The 17,367-nt window shown below is 41.2% G+C and overlaps 1 protein-coding gene across 7 annotated transcripts in view; it reads right to left on the bottom strand.

Moving 5' to 3' along the window:
• Window positions 1–17,367, bottom strand: part of PRDM4 (PR/SET domain 4) — a 50,845-nt gene that overhangs the window by 20,222 nt on the left and 13,256 nt on the right. For 6 of the 7 annotated variants that reach the window (XR_013334645.1, XR_013334643.1, XR_013334648.1 and 3 more), the window contains exons 5-10: window positions 16,558–16,707; window positions 15,379–15,497; window positions 14,313–14,398; window positions 13,575–13,702; window positions 12,425–12,739; window positions 11,303–11,471 (exon numbers count right to left, since the gene is read on the bottom strand). Coding sequence is in view for 2 of the 7 variants with exons in the window: in XM_077762021.1 (XP_077618147.1) it covers window positions 11,303–11,471; window positions 12,425–12,739; window positions 13,575–13,702; window positions 14,313–14,398; window positions 15,379–15,497; window positions 16,558–16,707 (967 nt within the window). In the remaining 5 variants the exon portion in view is untranslated. Of the gene's footprint in view, window positions 1–3,622; window positions 5,314–11,302; window positions 11,472–12,424; window positions 12,740–13,574; window positions 13,703–14,312; window positions 14,399–15,378; window positions 15,498–16,557; window positions 16,708–17,367 lie in introns of those variants that run through there. The other variant, XM_077762020.1, reaches the window with a different exon arrangement.

Raw genomic sequence — 17,367 nt, forward strand, 5'->3', positions numbered from 1 at the left:
GGGGGGGGGGGTGTGGAGAGGAGAGGTGCCACAGCAGAGACCAGAGACCTAAGCATGCTTTTCATGAGCTCCCTAATTCATGTATATAAATAGGCTTTATCTAGCGCAATACTTTAGATTCTGTGATTTCCTTTCAAGACTTGTAAGCTGGATATATGCCATGGTTAGATGTCAACTTCAACGGGACACTACTGAAGAACCAGCGCACTACCACTCACTAGCTGTGGAACCGCGTGCCACATAACTCTGCACCTCAGCCTCTTTTTACGTAGGAGTAACCACAGGTCGGACGTGCAGATTAAATGTTATTTATAAAGCATTTATAACAATGCCTGCCACAAGGAGACAGGATCATTGTAATTAAAAATAAAATAATCAAAAAGCAGCTATTGATTTGGTAAACTAGGTATTCTCTACAATTTTTTGTCCTGGATCTCAAATGCATCGCCCCATCTTTATGTTATTACAGCTAGATCCAGTGCACCCCCACTTTACTAGGCTTCTCTGAGGACTTTTTCACTCTTGCTCTTAGCTTTTAACAGTACACCTATAACACTCCCCATGGTCTGACTTGCGTTAGGTGTGGACGTCTACGCCCGTATCTTTCGTGATCTCCAACAGAAGACTCCTGTGGACTGGCTTGGGATCACTTGGGGAGCCCAGGAGACTTGTCAGTAGGCCTGGGGCTGACCCCGACACAACATTTTTAGCTTCGTAGGCGATACAGCTGTGCAATCAGGGCTCTCAGACTCTGAGTTCCAAGGGGCAGGGGCAGAGTTCTGGCCATTCTGTTAACAGTTCCTCTACAATGCCTTAAACTGGGTTGGCACTTAATAACGGTTTTGTTTTTAAAGATTTATTTTTTATTTTTGTGAAGTTTATTTTGAGAGAGAGAGAGAAGGCAAGCATGAGCAGGGCAAGGGCAGAGAGAGGGAGGGAGACAGAATCCCAAGCAGGCTCCATGCTATCAGCACAGAGCCCCACATGGGGCTTGATCTCATGAACCATGGGATAATGACCTGAGCCGAAACCAAGAGTCGGATGCTTAACCAACTGAGGCACCCATGTGCCCCAATAGATGGTTTGGGAAAAGCTGTCCTTGTGTGAGGACTACACAGGCCTGGGGGCTGCGTGACTCTACAGTGTGTCTATGTAAGGAAAATGAAGGAAAAAACCTAGCTGAGAAGTGACGCTACCCCTTTCAGGAGTACAGAAACCTGTCAGCAGCTACACATCCCACGACTGTTGCTGCCATCCATGTTGCGAGTGAGAATCTGTAAAGCTAAGGTTACAATTATAATCACTGTACTGGAAGCTGTTCCTCATTATGCATCCATCATAAAGACGGTACCTTCAGTTAGATGGTGTCTAGCTTGCCACGGCAGCCACGACAAAGTACTACAGACTGGGGGACCGAAACAACAGAATCAATTTTCTCACAGTTCTGGAGGCCAAAGGTCCGAGATAAGGGATCACCGGAGTTGTTTCCTCCGAGGCCTCTTTCCCGGTCTTACAGACAAGTGATTTTCTTCCTGTGTCTTCTTCACATGGTGTCCCTCTATCCAAATTTCCTCTTAATTGGACCAGTCATACCAGATGAAGGAACTCAATTTTAACTAAATCACTTCTTTGAAGACTTTATCTCCAAAAATGCTCACATTCCAAGGTATTACAGGTTAGAATTTCAATATATGAAATTTTGGAGGAACACAATTCAACCCATAACAGATAATAATCACTTATATACCTGAGGATTTGTTGTTTTGAGTATTTGACTCTATGGGGTAACTTTGGTGATGAGAAACTGTAAGTTTACACACCTGACAAGAGGTTGATCGCTTCTGGCATGCTTACGCTCAAGGCACAAAGGAGGGTTTACTAGGAAGTGTGTATGGGGCACCTGGGTGGCTCAGTCGGTGGAGCATAGGACTATTGATTTTGGCTCAGGTCACGATCTCACAGTTTGAGTTTGAGCCCCACAACGGGCTCCGCATTGACAGTGTGGAGCCTGCTTGGGATTCTCTCTCTCCCTCTGCCCGTCCCCTGCTCTCTCTCAAAAAAAAATAAACTTCAAAAAACAAAACAAAGTATATATATAAGCCAACAGGCTGAAGAGGCTGAAGGAAACTAATTCCTGTCACCTCTTTGCCGTTTGATGTGCAAAGGACCTGAGCTCAGCACACACACATGGATAAACAACTCACCTTTTAAGGAAGGAAACACCAAGCATTATATACTCATCTACCAGAAAATTGTGAAAGCTTCTAGGCTTGGCCTTGAAGACTCAAATCATGCAGGTTTTACTTGTATCACTAAAGCCTGGAACATCTTGAGTCACCTATAGACTTCAAGGCTAGAAATCTATGTGAGGCTAATTTAAAACTGAAAGACTATACTGCTTAATGTGGGGCACCATAATAAGCCTTTACATTAAATAGCAGTTATTAGTATTGAATAACTTTAACATTAAACAGTATTATAAAAGGGGAAATCCTATTATTCTCTATTTACAGTTAAGTAAACAGAGGCATAAAATGGTTGCAAAACTAGGCTAAGGATACGAACCGTCATGCAGCAAGGCCCACATTGCAGACATTCAGCAGGGCTCCAGAGCCCACACTCACATCCTGTCTCTCAATGTGATGGTTTTCCAACAACAGACTGACCCCAACAGAAGCAACAGATGAAGCCACCTGCACTAGGCAGAGAAGGTGGAGTAAACTCTTGTCAAAGGGCAGTTACTAGGTTCATTTTGTGGGAACAACTTAGAATGTGCCATTGCAATCTAAGAGGTATAAAGTGGAGGGGCCCCTGGGTGGCTCAGTCGGTTAAGCGTCTGATTTTGGCTCAGGTCATGATCTCACAGTTCATGGGTTTGAGCCACATCCTGGGCTCTGCAGTCACATTGCAGAGTCTGCTTGGGATTCTCTCCTCCTCCCTCTCTCTCTGCCCCTCTGCCACTCAGGACGGGTCTCTCTCTCAAAAGAAACAAACAAACAAACAAAAAAGGTAAAAAATGGAAGAGATGGTTGTAAATAAGCAACAGCTACATCATTCTCAACTATTTTCCAGGCTTCCTGTTTTCATATCAGGCTTAACTATCTCTGATGGCATTCCAACCAGTGCTGGGAAATGAAGGACTTTAACCCAGCCCAAGCTCCTAAGATACAGGGAACAAGGAGGCATGTGGTTGCAGCACTAGCAGCTTCCTGAGAACAGAGGTGGCCAGCCACCAGGATGCCTTCAGCAAAAGGCTGAATTTGGAGCTGCACCAGTCCCACCAGTGCCTCCTGGCAGAGGCTTCAAGAACCAGAATCAGCAGCCAGCCCTCACCCCACCCCTCAACCTTGGACCTGCCTGCCACAGTTCTCCAAGGAGGCAGCATAGTAAGGGCCCTCCCTTAGGGAGGAAGGGAGGAGAGGACAGTGGGAAACACAGGAAGGAGAACTCATTCAAGCCCTGTTATACAGAAATACAATATTATTTCAAAGTTATACTACTTAGGAAATACTTTCTCCACTTCTAACCTTAGGCAGGGGAAAAAAAATCAAGTTATACCTGATTTTTCCCTAAGTGACTCATTCTTATTCTTCCACAAAATGAGATTACGAGAGGAATCCTGTATTTTAAAAAAAGGTTTTTATTTTAGTCCTTCCTAGAGGAATACAGATTTGAATGAAATACATTCATTCCATAAATACATTAGCAGCAAAACCTTCCCACCAGAGTCCTATCTGCTCCAGCCCCAAGGCTGCATCTTAGAGCAGGAGAAACATGATACATCAACCGTCAACTCAAGGATGCGTCTGCCTCTTGCTGAAACTGGGTATGCAGGTGAGACCAGGTGAAAGACAGGACAGATGAACTAACTAAGCTGGGATGTGAGACACACCCAGGTGGTGACCATTAAGCCTTCTATACCTTCGAAATTCTTTGGCACCTACCATGCTTAACTGATGAGATCCTTCACAGTCAACTGAGGTCTAACCTTGCAAATGCACCAATGTGTTTGGAATCATCTGTCATTCCGAGTTGGCAACATTTTAATAGTGTCTTGTTCTCTTCCACAGGATAAATCAGACATAAAGGATCTTTCCCTCATTCCTTCCATGGTCCAAGATACCACTTTCCCAGCTGAGTCCACATGTGCTTGTTGTCAGATTATCCAGCAGGCATTATTTGGGTCACTGCACCTCTGGGTCCCCTTTGTCTGGAGACTGGAGGCTTTACTGGAGACAGAGAGACACATGTCTGAACCTACATGTTCTCTAAGGAATAATATCCAGGTGGCTCAACCTGGCTTCCGTCAAAGCTAGTTTTCTGGACAGTGACCCAGGTATCTCTCCTTTTCTTTTCTCCACCACTGCCCACTGCCTGGCTGGTCCTTTTGTATCTGCCCTCTAGGCAACTGCTGAAATTCTGGGAAGCAAGGTCTACCCTAAACTCCCAAGAAGCCAAGAGAGATTAAGGCAGGTCTTGCTTCAGAGTTGTTGGCTGCAAAGTAACAAACTTACACTGCTGTGTTCCAATCCATTCTGGGCTGACTTAAGTCACAATAGTCTACATAAAACAAAACACCAGAACCACAATCAGCAATCAGGATGACTGTGAGGCAGGGGCCAAGTTTAGAGTGCTACCAAGTCATAGAGCTGGGAGGAAAATGGAACAATGGAAGAATTTAAAATAAATCTGATTGGTCTGGGCAGAGGACAGCTTTGACTCAAGCATCACCTAGTTTCCCATGCAAATAAAGAACAGACTTCAAAAGCTGACGCCTTCCTCCCCATAATCACTTAAAAATAGGTTACCTGCTCTCTTTCCCCAATCTGTTCTAAAGTGTTTTCATTAGGATACTCTTCTATAAGTGCTTTATCCATTCCCAGTCTGCTTTGACTGTTGGCTGGAATAAAATCAGAAACCATTTTATATAAAAACCACTGTAGTGGATAACTAGTTGTATGTTTTTCCCTTTTGCATTTTCCATCCAAAATAGTTGGCTTTTATTTATGTGCCGAGAGAGACTCATCTGCCGAATACACAGCACTGTTAATCCGACAGTCTTCTGTCCCCACAGAGTCTGCCAGCTCTTCCTCCTCGGAGTCCTCCTCTTCTTCCTCCTCCTGTGCCGATGAACTGGACGTAGGACCTTTGCAGGTTTTCAGGTGGCGGGTGAGATGATATTTGGTAAGATAAGCCTTTGTACATTTTTCACAGACATAATCGCGTTTTCCTTCATGAGAATTGAGATGTTTCTTTAAATGATTTGTTCTCAAGAACAGCTTATCACACTTGGGACACTTGATCTGGCGTTCTCTAAGAACAACACAAGGAAAAACATTTGACTTGGGGTAACACAGGACAACTGAGGCCCACGTTTATTCTGCAAAACCTCGGGTCTCGGTCAGAGGAGCTCTACCGTCTAGTGCATGTGCTGCCGAAGTGAGCACAGCTGTACTCTTCTGGAATCAGATTACTTTATAGGAAATAGAAGAGTCATAAAACATCTGTATAGTTTAAACAGCATAGATTGACTTGAGCTATTTGTATCTATCTCCTTTGTGTCTGATGTTTATGAAATCCATTCCAGTTGCTGTGAGAACCAGTAGTTTGCTCCCTTCCACTGCTGTGCACTCCTTACAAACATACCACAACTTCTGGGTGGTACGGGATTTGTCTACAGTTGATGGATGTTTGGGTGCTTTCCAATTACTATCACAGGCAAGACAACTATGAATATTTTTATACTTGCATGCTGTTCTGCATATGCCTGAGTTTCTCTACGGCACATACTCAGGTGCAGTACAGTAACATGAAAGGGTATGCACAACCTTAACTTTGCTGGATAATGCTAACCTCTTCTCCAATGTGGTGGTGGGTTTTGTGGTTTTTTTTTTAAGATTATATTTTTGGGGCGCCTGGGTGGCTCAGTTGGTTAAGTGTCCAACATCTTGATTTTAGCTCAGATCATGATTTCATGGTCATGAGACCAAGCCCCACATCTCACTAGGCGCTGGGAGAGGATGCTACTTAAGATTCTCCCTCTCCCCTCTGCCCTTTCCCTGCTCAAATGTGTGTGTGCACAGTTTCACATGCTCTCTCTCGAAAAAAATAATAATAATTTATTTTTAAACAATCTCTATACCCAACATGGGGCCTGAACTTACAACTCCTGCTGTTGTAAAGCAAGAGTTGCATGCTCTACCAACTGAGCCCACCTGGTGCCCCTCCAATGTGGTAGTAAGAATATATACATGTCCATGTGCAGCAACATGGACGGAACTTGAGGGTGTTATGCTGAGCAAAATAAGCCAGGCAGAGAAGGACAGATACCATATGTTTGCACGTATAGGAGGATTAGGANGGACTTTGTTTTCCACATCCTATAGCTCCAGAGTCCCTCACTGCCCTCTCCTGCTGGGAGAAGGTGGTAGAAATGCTAAGGAGGTGAGGCTTCAGAACTTCTCAGTGCACCCTACCTCTTCTTCGAGGATTTTAACCTTCTTTTATCTGTTTTGCATATCGAGCCTTTGTTATGCTTTTGTTCAGCTGCTCAAAAAAAGAGTTAAAAAAATTCCTAGTCTACACGATTTCTTTGTTTTTTTTTAATCTCTAAAATGTCTAAGCCAGAGTTACTCAAACCTTGATAGAACTGACATTTTGGGCAGGGTAATTTTTTGTTGTATGGGATATGGTTACCACCACAGTAAGAGCCCATTACGTATTGGCCAGGTGGCACAAATGTTTGTGAGATGACAACATTTTTGAGCAAAAACCTGAAGTGAGACAGAAAAACAGGGAGATACAGAATATGAGGAGAAAAGTAATAAAGATGAAGTGGGAGACGCCAGCACAACCACATCATGAAGGGACTTCCAGACTATGATAAAGATCTTCTAACCCAAGTATGATGGCAACAATGAAGAATTATGAGCAGAGACCATACAGTCTGACTTGTGTCTTAAACAGATTACTCCAAGGGCGCCTGGGAGGCTCAGTCGGTTAAGTGTGCAACTTCAGCTCAGGTCATGATCTCACAGTTCGTGGGTTTGAGACCCACATCAGGCTCTGTGCTGGTAGCGAGGAGTCTACTTGGGAATCAATCTCTCTCTCTCTCTCTCTCTCTGCCCCTCCCCAACTCATAGATTTCTCTCTCAAAATAAATAAACTTTAAAAAAATAAATATAAAATAAATAAGTGGATCACTCTGGCTGCTATGACCGCATGCAGTGTTTTTACGTGTGTGCCTGGGTAACTGTATCAGGCACGCACGAGGAGAGAACAGGAGCAGGAAGGCTGGCTGAAAGACTACTGAAATGGTCCATACAAAAGACGCCAGTGGTCTGGATGAGGTAAAGCTCAATGAAGAATGGAAGACCAAGTTAAAGATGGCTCCACGGTGTCTGACTTGAGCCACTAGGATGAATGAATGGTGGTACCATTTGCCAAGGTGGTGAACATTGGGGGAAAATCAAGTTTGTACACATAATATTAAGAGCTGAGGTTTGAGTTGCCTTAGTAAACATCCAAAACCCAGAGATGCTGACTGAACGGTTAGATATGTAAGGCTGAAGATATAAATCCTACAGCCGGTATCTAAAAAGCCATGGGACTAAGATGACCCAGGGAGTAAGTGTCCTGCTCCTGTTCTCAAGTTCCTTTCTGAAAGGACAGACAAAGCCAGTCTCTGCTCTATGCCTCACGCTCTCCTCACACTGTGGAGGGAACTCCCCCCGCATTTGGCTTTAGGGCTGTAGCTGGGTTTTTTCCTAAGCAGATAAAATGAATTCCAATAGTACTTTATCCATTTTGAAATGTCTAAGGTAAAATTACAAACATTTAAAAATTTTACCAATGATCTCCACAGGAAACCTACAGTTTTTTCCAAAACTATTTTGGGGTGGCTGTTGGTAAGTGACGAACTCTTGATTCTGGCTGAGGTCATGATCTCATGGTTTTGTGGGTTCGAGCCTCACATCGAGCCCTACACACTGACTGCGTGGGGAACCTGCTTGGGATTCTCTCTCTTTCCCTCCCTCTCTCTCTCTCTCTGCCCCTCCCCTGCTCATGCTCTCTCTCAAAATAACTTAAAAAAAAAAAAAAAGTATTTTGAGTAGTATAACTTTTATGAATGACTTACACGCTAAAGTCTTGACAATCTAAAAACTTTTTATCCCATGGGAGTTTGGCAAAGAGGCTTACTATATACCACCACTGTGACAAACAGTCCAGATCTACATTTAAGAGAAGTGTTTTCATTGGTGAATACTGGATGTTCCAGACAATGCTCAACCCCAATGGAGAGAAACAGTTATACCACTAACTGCAAAATAACCTATACTGCATTATGCTGTGGGCCACCTGGGAGGCTCAGTTGGTTAATCCAACTTGGGCTCAGGTCATGATCTTACAGCTCTTGAGTTTGAGTACTGTGTCAGGCTCTGTGCTGACAGCTCAGAGGCTACAGCCTGCTTCAGATTCTGTGTCTCCCTCTCTTTCTGCCTCTCCCCCACGTGCACACTCTCTCAAAAAATGTTTAAATTTAGGTTTTTTAATAAAAAAACATTAAAAAATACTTTATATATTGCATCATGATGTGAAATGGCTACAGAAAAAGCAAGTGCAAATTCAGGCATCACTTGAAAGAAGAGAAAGCCAAGTTAATGAAGAAAATAACTCCACTTTATTAATGTTCATTTCTGGGTACCAAATTTGAAACCAGGTGATAAGAGGGAAAGTTGCAGAAATTAGGGACATTAAGGCTGATGAAAAGAGGGCTTAAAAGGAAATACGACAGCAATCCTAAGTATGAAAGTCTGTAAATTTAAAGACATATTAAATTTAAGTATATCATTCCAGAAGGCAGATGTAGAATGAATAGAGGCTGACATAAGCTGATTCAAGCAAAACTTTTCCTCAAAACTAAATCACCTGTGTGGTATTCAAGAAGAAACTATTTAACCACTTGTCATAAACACTGTGGAAACAAGTCTTCCATCTGGATGAACTCAGTAGCTCTCAACCCTGGCTGGACATCAGAGTCACTAGGGGAGCTTTAAAAAAAAAACAAAAAAAAAAAACAGCCCAGGGCTCTACCCCTAACCAACTAAATCAGAATCTCTGGAGGTGGGGTCCTGGCACCAACTGTTTTTCACATTTTCTAAGTGATTATTATGAACAGTGTTGCAGGTAGAATTTTGTGTGCCCCACCCCCCCAACAAATCTGTATGCTGTAGACATAAACCACAATGTCACGGTATTTGGAGGTGGGGCTTATGGGAGGCAATTAGATTTAGATGAGGTCATGAGGATGGGACCCCCATGACAGGGTAAGCGTCACATGAAAAGGCAGACAGGCCAGAGCTTGCTTGCTGTCTCCCCATTGTGAGGATACAGCAGGAAAGCAGCTACCTGCAAGGCAGGAAGCAGGCTCCCATCAGAACCCAATCATATTGGCACCAATCCTGGATTTCCAAGCTCAGGAAGGTATTTTGTTATGGTGGCTCAGTTGACTAACGTAAGCAGCTGGGTTAAATGATGCCAGAGATCGCTTTCAGTGCCAGTATGTATATTCTATGTAGTATTTGATAGTGTGTCTAATTTCTAAAATTTTACACTAATACTGAAGCTATTTCATAAAACTTTGCTCTAAAAAGTCATTTTGAGCGTTAATAAATGTAGATCCAAACTCAGTGGATGTTTTAGTGTTTCAGGTTGCATTTAATTAGGAATCAGACAAAAGAACTAATATCTTAACTATACCTTATCAGAATATCAAGTTTCCAATGAACATAAATTTCTAAATAGTACCTCCATAACATAAGCCAACAAAAGTTTTCTCCCTCTTTTAACATTTTCTAAAAATAAAAGCCCAGGACCACAAAATCTGTTCTCTTCTCCTTACTACAACCGTAACTAACATAGCCCAGACATTTAATTACACTTGGATTCATGCAATAAACTTTTTAAAAATTTTTTTCTTTAAAGTTTATTTATTTTGACAGAGCAAGTAAGCACAAGCAAGGGAGGGGCAAAGAGAGAGAGAGAATCCCAAGTAGGCTCCATGCTATCAGCACAGAGCTCAATATGGGGCCCAATCTCAGGAACTGTGAGATCATGACTTGGGCTGAAATCAAGACCTGGACGCTTAACCAACTGAGTCACCCAGGTGCCTCTCTCGCAATAAATTCTTTTTTTTTTTTAATGTTTATTTATTCATTTTTGAGAGAGAGAGTGCATGTGCATAAGNGTCAGAGCCGGACATGGGGCTTAAACCCATGAACCACTGAGATCATGACCTGAGCCGAAGTTGGATGCTTAACCAACTGAGCCACCAAGACTCCCCTCATGTAATAAATTCTTAATGAGTCTAATATTTAACCTTCTCCTTCAATCCTTTATAAAATGGAACATCTCACCTTGACTTTTTCCTAAAGTCCTTCAACACCTGTATAAGAGACTGAATACACTTAACATTATTGAACCATATACTTAAAAGCGGCTAAGATAATAAATTTTAAGTTCTGTTTTTTACCATAATTAAAACACACACATGGCATAGAACAGTGCCTGCTACACGGGGAGGTAAAATCCTTCAGTGGCTCCCCATTATTTCCAGAATGAGATTTATTTTTTCTAGTGAGATAAAAGGCTCATGACTTTACTCCCGCCTCTCTCTCCATTGTTCTCACATGCACACTATGCTCTAACTGTAAAGAACCACTTGTGTTCCACAACCCTCATGTACGTGTTTCCAAATGTGCCTTTCCTCTGTCTAGAATACTATTCCCACCCCTTATCCTTCCCTGCCTCCCTAAATAATTCTAATTGATCTTAACACTGAGCTCAGACTACCAGGAAGCTCTCCCAGGACAACCTGGCCAGGTCTGTGACTCTCTTCCACAGCCTCTCGAGATCTGATGCTCACTCTAACTGCAGCAAGGTCTGGTAGTGCTGTATTGTTCTGCTTCTCTTACTGGACTTTGAGCTCTTTAAAGACAAGATCTGCGTCTTCCATCTCTGTATTTTTACTACTTGGCATAATGCTGGGCATCAAGGAGATACTTAAATATTTATTAAATTAAATTAGATTATGTGTTGAAAAAAAGTAAATACAGAGAAGTGAAAAATAAGAAAAATAAGGCAAAAAGTAAAATCTTCCAAGATAGAACCAAACACTTAGATTTCCAACTTTGCTTGGCTGTGCGGACCCGAGCAGTAGCTACCAGGGTGCCAAAGGCGGGGGCTGAGGATGGGCAGTGCGAGCTCACCACCCCGGGGGCATGCCAGCTGTGGGAGCACTTACTGTGTGTGGATAAGCACATGCTGCTTGAGGTCCTGCCTTCGCATGAACAACTTGTCGCAGTAATCACACTTGAGATTCTTCTCGCCAGTGTGGATAACCATGTGGGACTCGAGGTGAGCCTTCTGGGTGAAAGACTTGTCACACAAAGTACATCTGTAGTTCTTCTGACCTGCACGTGAACCCAAAGTGCCACACTGTGACTAAAACAATCATTAGCACTCTCAAGATGAACAGGCACACGTATGGGCATGTGGCTGAGGCAGCAATGAAACAGAACTGACTGGTACCTGGAACATCACTCTCTAGGACTATCTACCTAGAACCAGCCAGAGAAAACGAATTTATATTCTGCAGCTAAAGCCAGTGAAGCTAATAAATCTGACCTCCTTCTAGGACCATTTACCTGAATGTATAGAAGTACTTTTTTACTATTTATAGCTGACATAAGATATAAAATCTGAAAAAAAAAATACTACTACTTAAAATCCTAGAACCAACCTCAATTGTTTTAAAAACCTCATGAATTCTAGCACTTGTCTGCAAACATACTTTCACAACCTAAGTCTGCAGTTTCCCTTTTTTTTTAAACATATGACCTCATAAGCCAGGGATGAATTAAAATACTCTTAAGAATGCAGAAATAAGATTACTCAAATCAGGGGCTGGCAAACTTTTTCTTAAGTCTAGTCTGTATCTTAAGCTTTGTGGGCCATATAGTCTCTGTTATTACTACTCAGCCTTAATGCAAAGGGCAAGAAGGAATTTTATTGTCAAAGATTTGGAGAACCAGGGACTCAAGCAAGAAAACTAAAACTTCATCAGTTATTTTGTAGTATGTATTTTAAACAGTAAGTCCTAAAAGAAAGAGGTTGATTGCATGGAATTTAAAAAGTGGAACCTCAAAAAGCAGAATTTGGCAGTGTTTACTAAGCAATAGTCGCAGGAGAGAAATTGGCACTGGCTGGTGACCAGGAGTGAGCTCTAATCAGAGGCTCCGATTGAGCTGGATTCATTCTCTAACATCTTACTTCTATACCTGCAAGACTATCTTGCTGCAATTTCTTTACCACCGCCATTTCTAATTGCTGCGAAGTTCCATTTGGATGGTCCAATATAACGTACCTGTATGTATCTTGAGGTGGGTCCGCAGGTTGCTGGGATCACTAAAAGCCTTGCTACAGAAATCACACTTGTGGGGCTTCATACCCATGTGACCCATGAAGTGGACATGAAGTTTGGAAGGAGAAATAAAAGCCTGGGGGCACATGGAGCACTTCCACTTCCTCTCTTTGCTGTGGCTCGGCCCATGGCTGCTGCTGTGGCCCTGGCTATGAAGATGGTTATGGATGTGGCTGGTAAGGTGAGCTTTGAACTCTGTATAGGAATTGCACTCCTTGCCACAGTTACAGAGGTGCACATCTGGGTGTTCAGGAACACCTTCAAAAAAAACATTACTCAATGTCTCATTTTAAATTTTAAAACTTGTTCTTGATGTTAATGTTGCTTACAATTCTCATTCTACCCAAATTTCCACCTTGCCCATTACCTGAAAAACTGTCTTGTTCAATACTCTATTCCCAGCATCTCACAGAGCATGCCAGACACAAATACTGAATTATAATACATTTCCCAGGCAAAAAAGTTTTGTTAAAAAAATTTTTTGTACTGGGGTAGTGGGGCGCCTGGATGGCTCAGTCTGTTAAGTATCTGACTCAGCTCAGGTCAGGATCTCATAGCTCTTGAATTCAAGACCTGTGTCGGGCTCTGTGCTGACAGCTTGGGACCTGGAGCCTGCTTCAGATTCTGTCTCTCTCTTTCTCTCTGCCCCTCCCCCAATCGTGTTGTCTCAAAAATAAACATTAAAAAAAAATTTGTTTTTGTAGTACAAACTCTTAAACATCACTTGTCATCATGACACAGGTCAAAGGAAAAGACTATGAAAATTAAAGCAATTAAAGGAGATTTTCTGTTCTTTATGAATTTAATCACAATGGTACTGGCTCAAAAGCAGCCTCAGGAACTTCAAACACCAGAAATCAAAGTCTTAACACAAAGTTCCTTTCAAATAAATACTACTTAGTCAATAATATTCATCTTGTGAAGAACCTCACAGATTTTAACACTTCTAACATAGGGGTACTATTCTACTTTTGTACATACAAAGGTATGTAACTTGCTTCAGCTTACATGCAAATCATTACCAAAAGTACTTCTGGTCCTTGGTGTTTTTACCATGCTAGATTCAGGAGAAACAAGTCTTATCGTAACTTACCAATCTGCTGAGCATAATCCCGGCTGTAATAAAAAAGCAGTTCATTTTCAGGAGGGATATCTTGTGAGGTGCAGAAATAGATTTTTCCATCATGGGGATAGGCCACCAAATTCTGCTCTTCCCGGTTCCTAAGTTATCACATTTAATAGATCAAGCAGACCAATTTTGAAATATACACTAAATATATCATATCCCTAGAACAAAAACTCTATATGAAAACTTAAGCATAACTACTTTCTTTAGGTCATTTTTCTAATTCTCTACCCTATCAGGAGGGGCTCGTAGAGAAACAGAATTCATACTTCCGTACATCAGCTGACTGTCCTTCATAGTCAGAACACTAGAGCGTCTACCACCGGAAGTCAAGTCAATAAAACGAAGTCTCTTATGAGCAGATGACAAAGACACAGATATAGAGAACTGAACAGGAATTAACTACAACAGCCTGAGGGGTGACTAAGAGTGATCATAAAGAGAAGGTACCCACTTGCAAATTCAATGATAACTGTATCATTCTTTATTGTGCTGGCAGTTTAAATAAATTATTTACTGAAAAACAGGATAGTTTCCTGTGTTTTGACTTATAATCACCATTAGTCAGCAACTATTGGAGTAAAGAAGGTAAAAAGCCTTAGGCCTTAACATATATTCAGGCAGCAGTACAATCTGGATTCTTTGGCTCTTCCCTATTTTATGCAAAGCTTCCTACTGAAAAACATTCATCCAGACTACTCTCACCTGGCTTTGCGCACAAACATCATCCAGTTACATTCATTTTCATCAGTTGTAATGATGCAGAATTCTAGGACACCGTTGTGGTAGATCTGCCAACAGAAGGTAAACATACACGTCAAATGAACTGACAGACAAACGAAGCGCTACTAAATTGAAGCGCTAGCAACAATCTCATTTACTCTGCAGCAGATCTCAGCCTTCCCAGTCAGTGGGGAAATCCATGGTTGCCTTGTCACACGTTTGTCATCCCACCAGTCCCCCATTTCCAGCAACGTCATAAATACCATCGGAGACTGACAGTTAGTGCTCAAGGTAGAGAATGACTTTGCTCTGGATTATTCACATTTTGGCTTGACTGGAAAACACAAACAAGAACAGTCTACTTGTCTTCATCACCTACCACATGGTGGGGCTGGATAACTGAATGTACATAAAGGTCAGAGAACCATCTTTTCTCATTCTTTTTCCAATGCCTAGCATTCTTCTATATTCCTTTTGGAAACCAAAATTGAAGTCCCCAGTGCCAGAGCACCTTATCTTTCCAACAATCATAAGACCTACTTTCCTCTCACTCCAGGCATCATTCTCAATCTATTGACTACGAGTGAATCTCTATTAACACGTTACAGGAATCTCTGTTTATGTCAAAACTTGCGTTTCCAGCCTCTCCCATTAGGAAATTAGAGAAATGATCTCAGCTTCCAATCCCAGAAGGGTTTCTCAAGCTAACTATTTGAGAAATGTTTTCATTGATTACAAAATAAGACTTTCGTCATATAAACAAAGTCCATGGCTTCAGCTGCCACAAGTAATTAAAATGAAGCAGCACTGATTATCTAACAAAAGGAAGACTAAAAACAGTTTATCTTCTAAATTCAGTAGCTGGTATTTTGCTAAATATTATAATTTGGCTGCAAAAAACAAAAAGGATATAATATTAAACAAATGACAGACAAGTAAATGGCATGGTAGGACTTTTACTACATCACTTTTACTACTCTTACACTTTAAACTATGTCACTATAATAAAAACATCCAAAAGTCACACAAGAGCTTCATGAACGCTGACCTTCCATATATGGTTAACCGCCTTGTCTGTCCATTCAGCTACTTCCATGGAGTGACTCTGCTGGCCAATGAGAGGTCCAAAGCAAGTCCGCACAGGAATGGTTTCTCCAGTCCAAACACCTATCAGGGAAAAGACACCAACTACCCAATCAATGATTTAAACATCTAACAGGATATACAACAGAGAGTAGCTTCGCTCATGTAAAGAATCTTATCTTCAGTGAACCTAAGAACTACTGATACCCCAGCACTCCTGTGAGGTAGCTAATTTATGGGTTCTAGCCTATAAATATGGAAAATGTAATGAACAGATTGAATGAATCTCAGAAGAAATATGCAAAGTAAGAACCACTATCAGAAATTTCTAAACCTAGTTTTAGACACAAGGAACCAAACCAAGTCCCTTCCAGATGACTAGAGAACATTACTTGATTACAAAAACATGGACCAATTACTACAAAATAATTCCTAAACCTAGTTTTAGACACGATGAACCAAACCAAGTCCCTTCCAGATGACTAGAGAACATTACTTGATTACAAAAACATGGACCAATTACTACAAAATAAATCAAACTTATAAAATCATCTGTGCTTAAAGCCTTGCTCTATATTATTCTAAGCTGTTTAATGCTTTCAACTGACTCATGCCCAAACTACAGCTGAAAAATAATGAATCTAGTTTGATATTTTCAAAGAAATGGCACAGCAATTTAGAAACCATTTTAAATTCAAATATGGGTAACCAAACTCCCGGCAGTCTACGCTTCTTATTCCTTTCTCCTAAGGAGTATTAGGAAATTTAAAAACATTTGATCTATCTTTTGTGACAAAAGGCTATCAGTGGTAAATTTCCATGTGTTACAGAAGAAACATCCGTTTCAAGGAGTGTTTTGTTGTAATTGTTAGAGGACAATACAACCAAGAATAAACATCTTCAGACTGAGGCCAAGATTTTCTCTTTTATTCAACTCTGATTCTAAGAAAGGGGAATTTTCTCAATAAAGTTTTAACTTGATTTATTGCTATTACTAGACAAATGTTCCTAAAAGAATAATTCTTAAGCAATAAATTGACTTTTGAATCAACCAAATAATGACTAAATTATACGTATTCACTTTTACAACTCTACCCTACAAAGGAAGAGAACTAATGGGCTTCTAGAGTTCCAAGGTTCTTACCAACTTCTGCTCCCACAACTGACTGGCGAAGAACAAGCTGCTTTGGGAGAGAAAGCCTCGCCCTGCTCTCTATTGGAGTGTCAGGAACAAAAGTCACTGGTCCGTGATCAGGGCAGTCTGAGGGATAGGCTCGGTCACAGAGAGTGCACCCTATGGATGGGAAATTTGAGAGACACAAATGGGGTTAGTTCAAGCAGCCTAAACTGCCACCTGCTTTTTAATTTAAATGCTAATTACTAAAATGTAACCAATAAGAAACAAAGTTCTAATAAAAATATTCTCATCAATCACTTTCTTACACTAAAATACATATCCCATTCTTAGATCTCTCTCTGACAGGATCTGATTTTTTTTTTTTTTTTAATCCCACAGGACAGTTTTACTATTCAATCCATAAGACAGTGATTGAAAAGTAACACTATATTACTTCAAAAATGAAGTACTTTATTCCTTACATTAGGTAAACACCTTTAGATATGACATCTAACGTCCCAAGATTCCAATTCTACCCAACTACATGAGGAAACTGAGCTGAAATGCTGTCACGCAAAGCCAAAACAGAGATGACAATACAGGTCAAGAGAATCAGAGCCAGCAGCACCACTGTTCACTTTTGTTTCACTGTCAACTAACTGGTCAACCAGGTTCTGATGACACATAGAAAGAAAGAAAGAAAAGAAAGAAAAGAAAGAAGAAGGAAAGAAGGAAAGAAGGAAGGAAAGAAGAAGGAAAGAAGGAAAGAAGAAGGAAAGAAGGAAAGAAAGAAAAAGAAAGAAGGAAGGAAGGAAGGAAGGAAAGAAGGAAAGAAGG

This window comes from Crocuta crocuta, unplaced genomic scaffold (genome assembly GCF_008692635.1).
Source record: "Crocuta crocuta isolate KB4526 unplaced genomic scaffold, BGI_CrCroc_1.0 scaffold193, whole genome shotgun sequence".
Classification (NCBI taxonomy): Eukaryota; Metazoa; Chordata; class Mammalia; order Carnivora; family Hyaenidae; genus Crocuta; species Crocuta crocuta.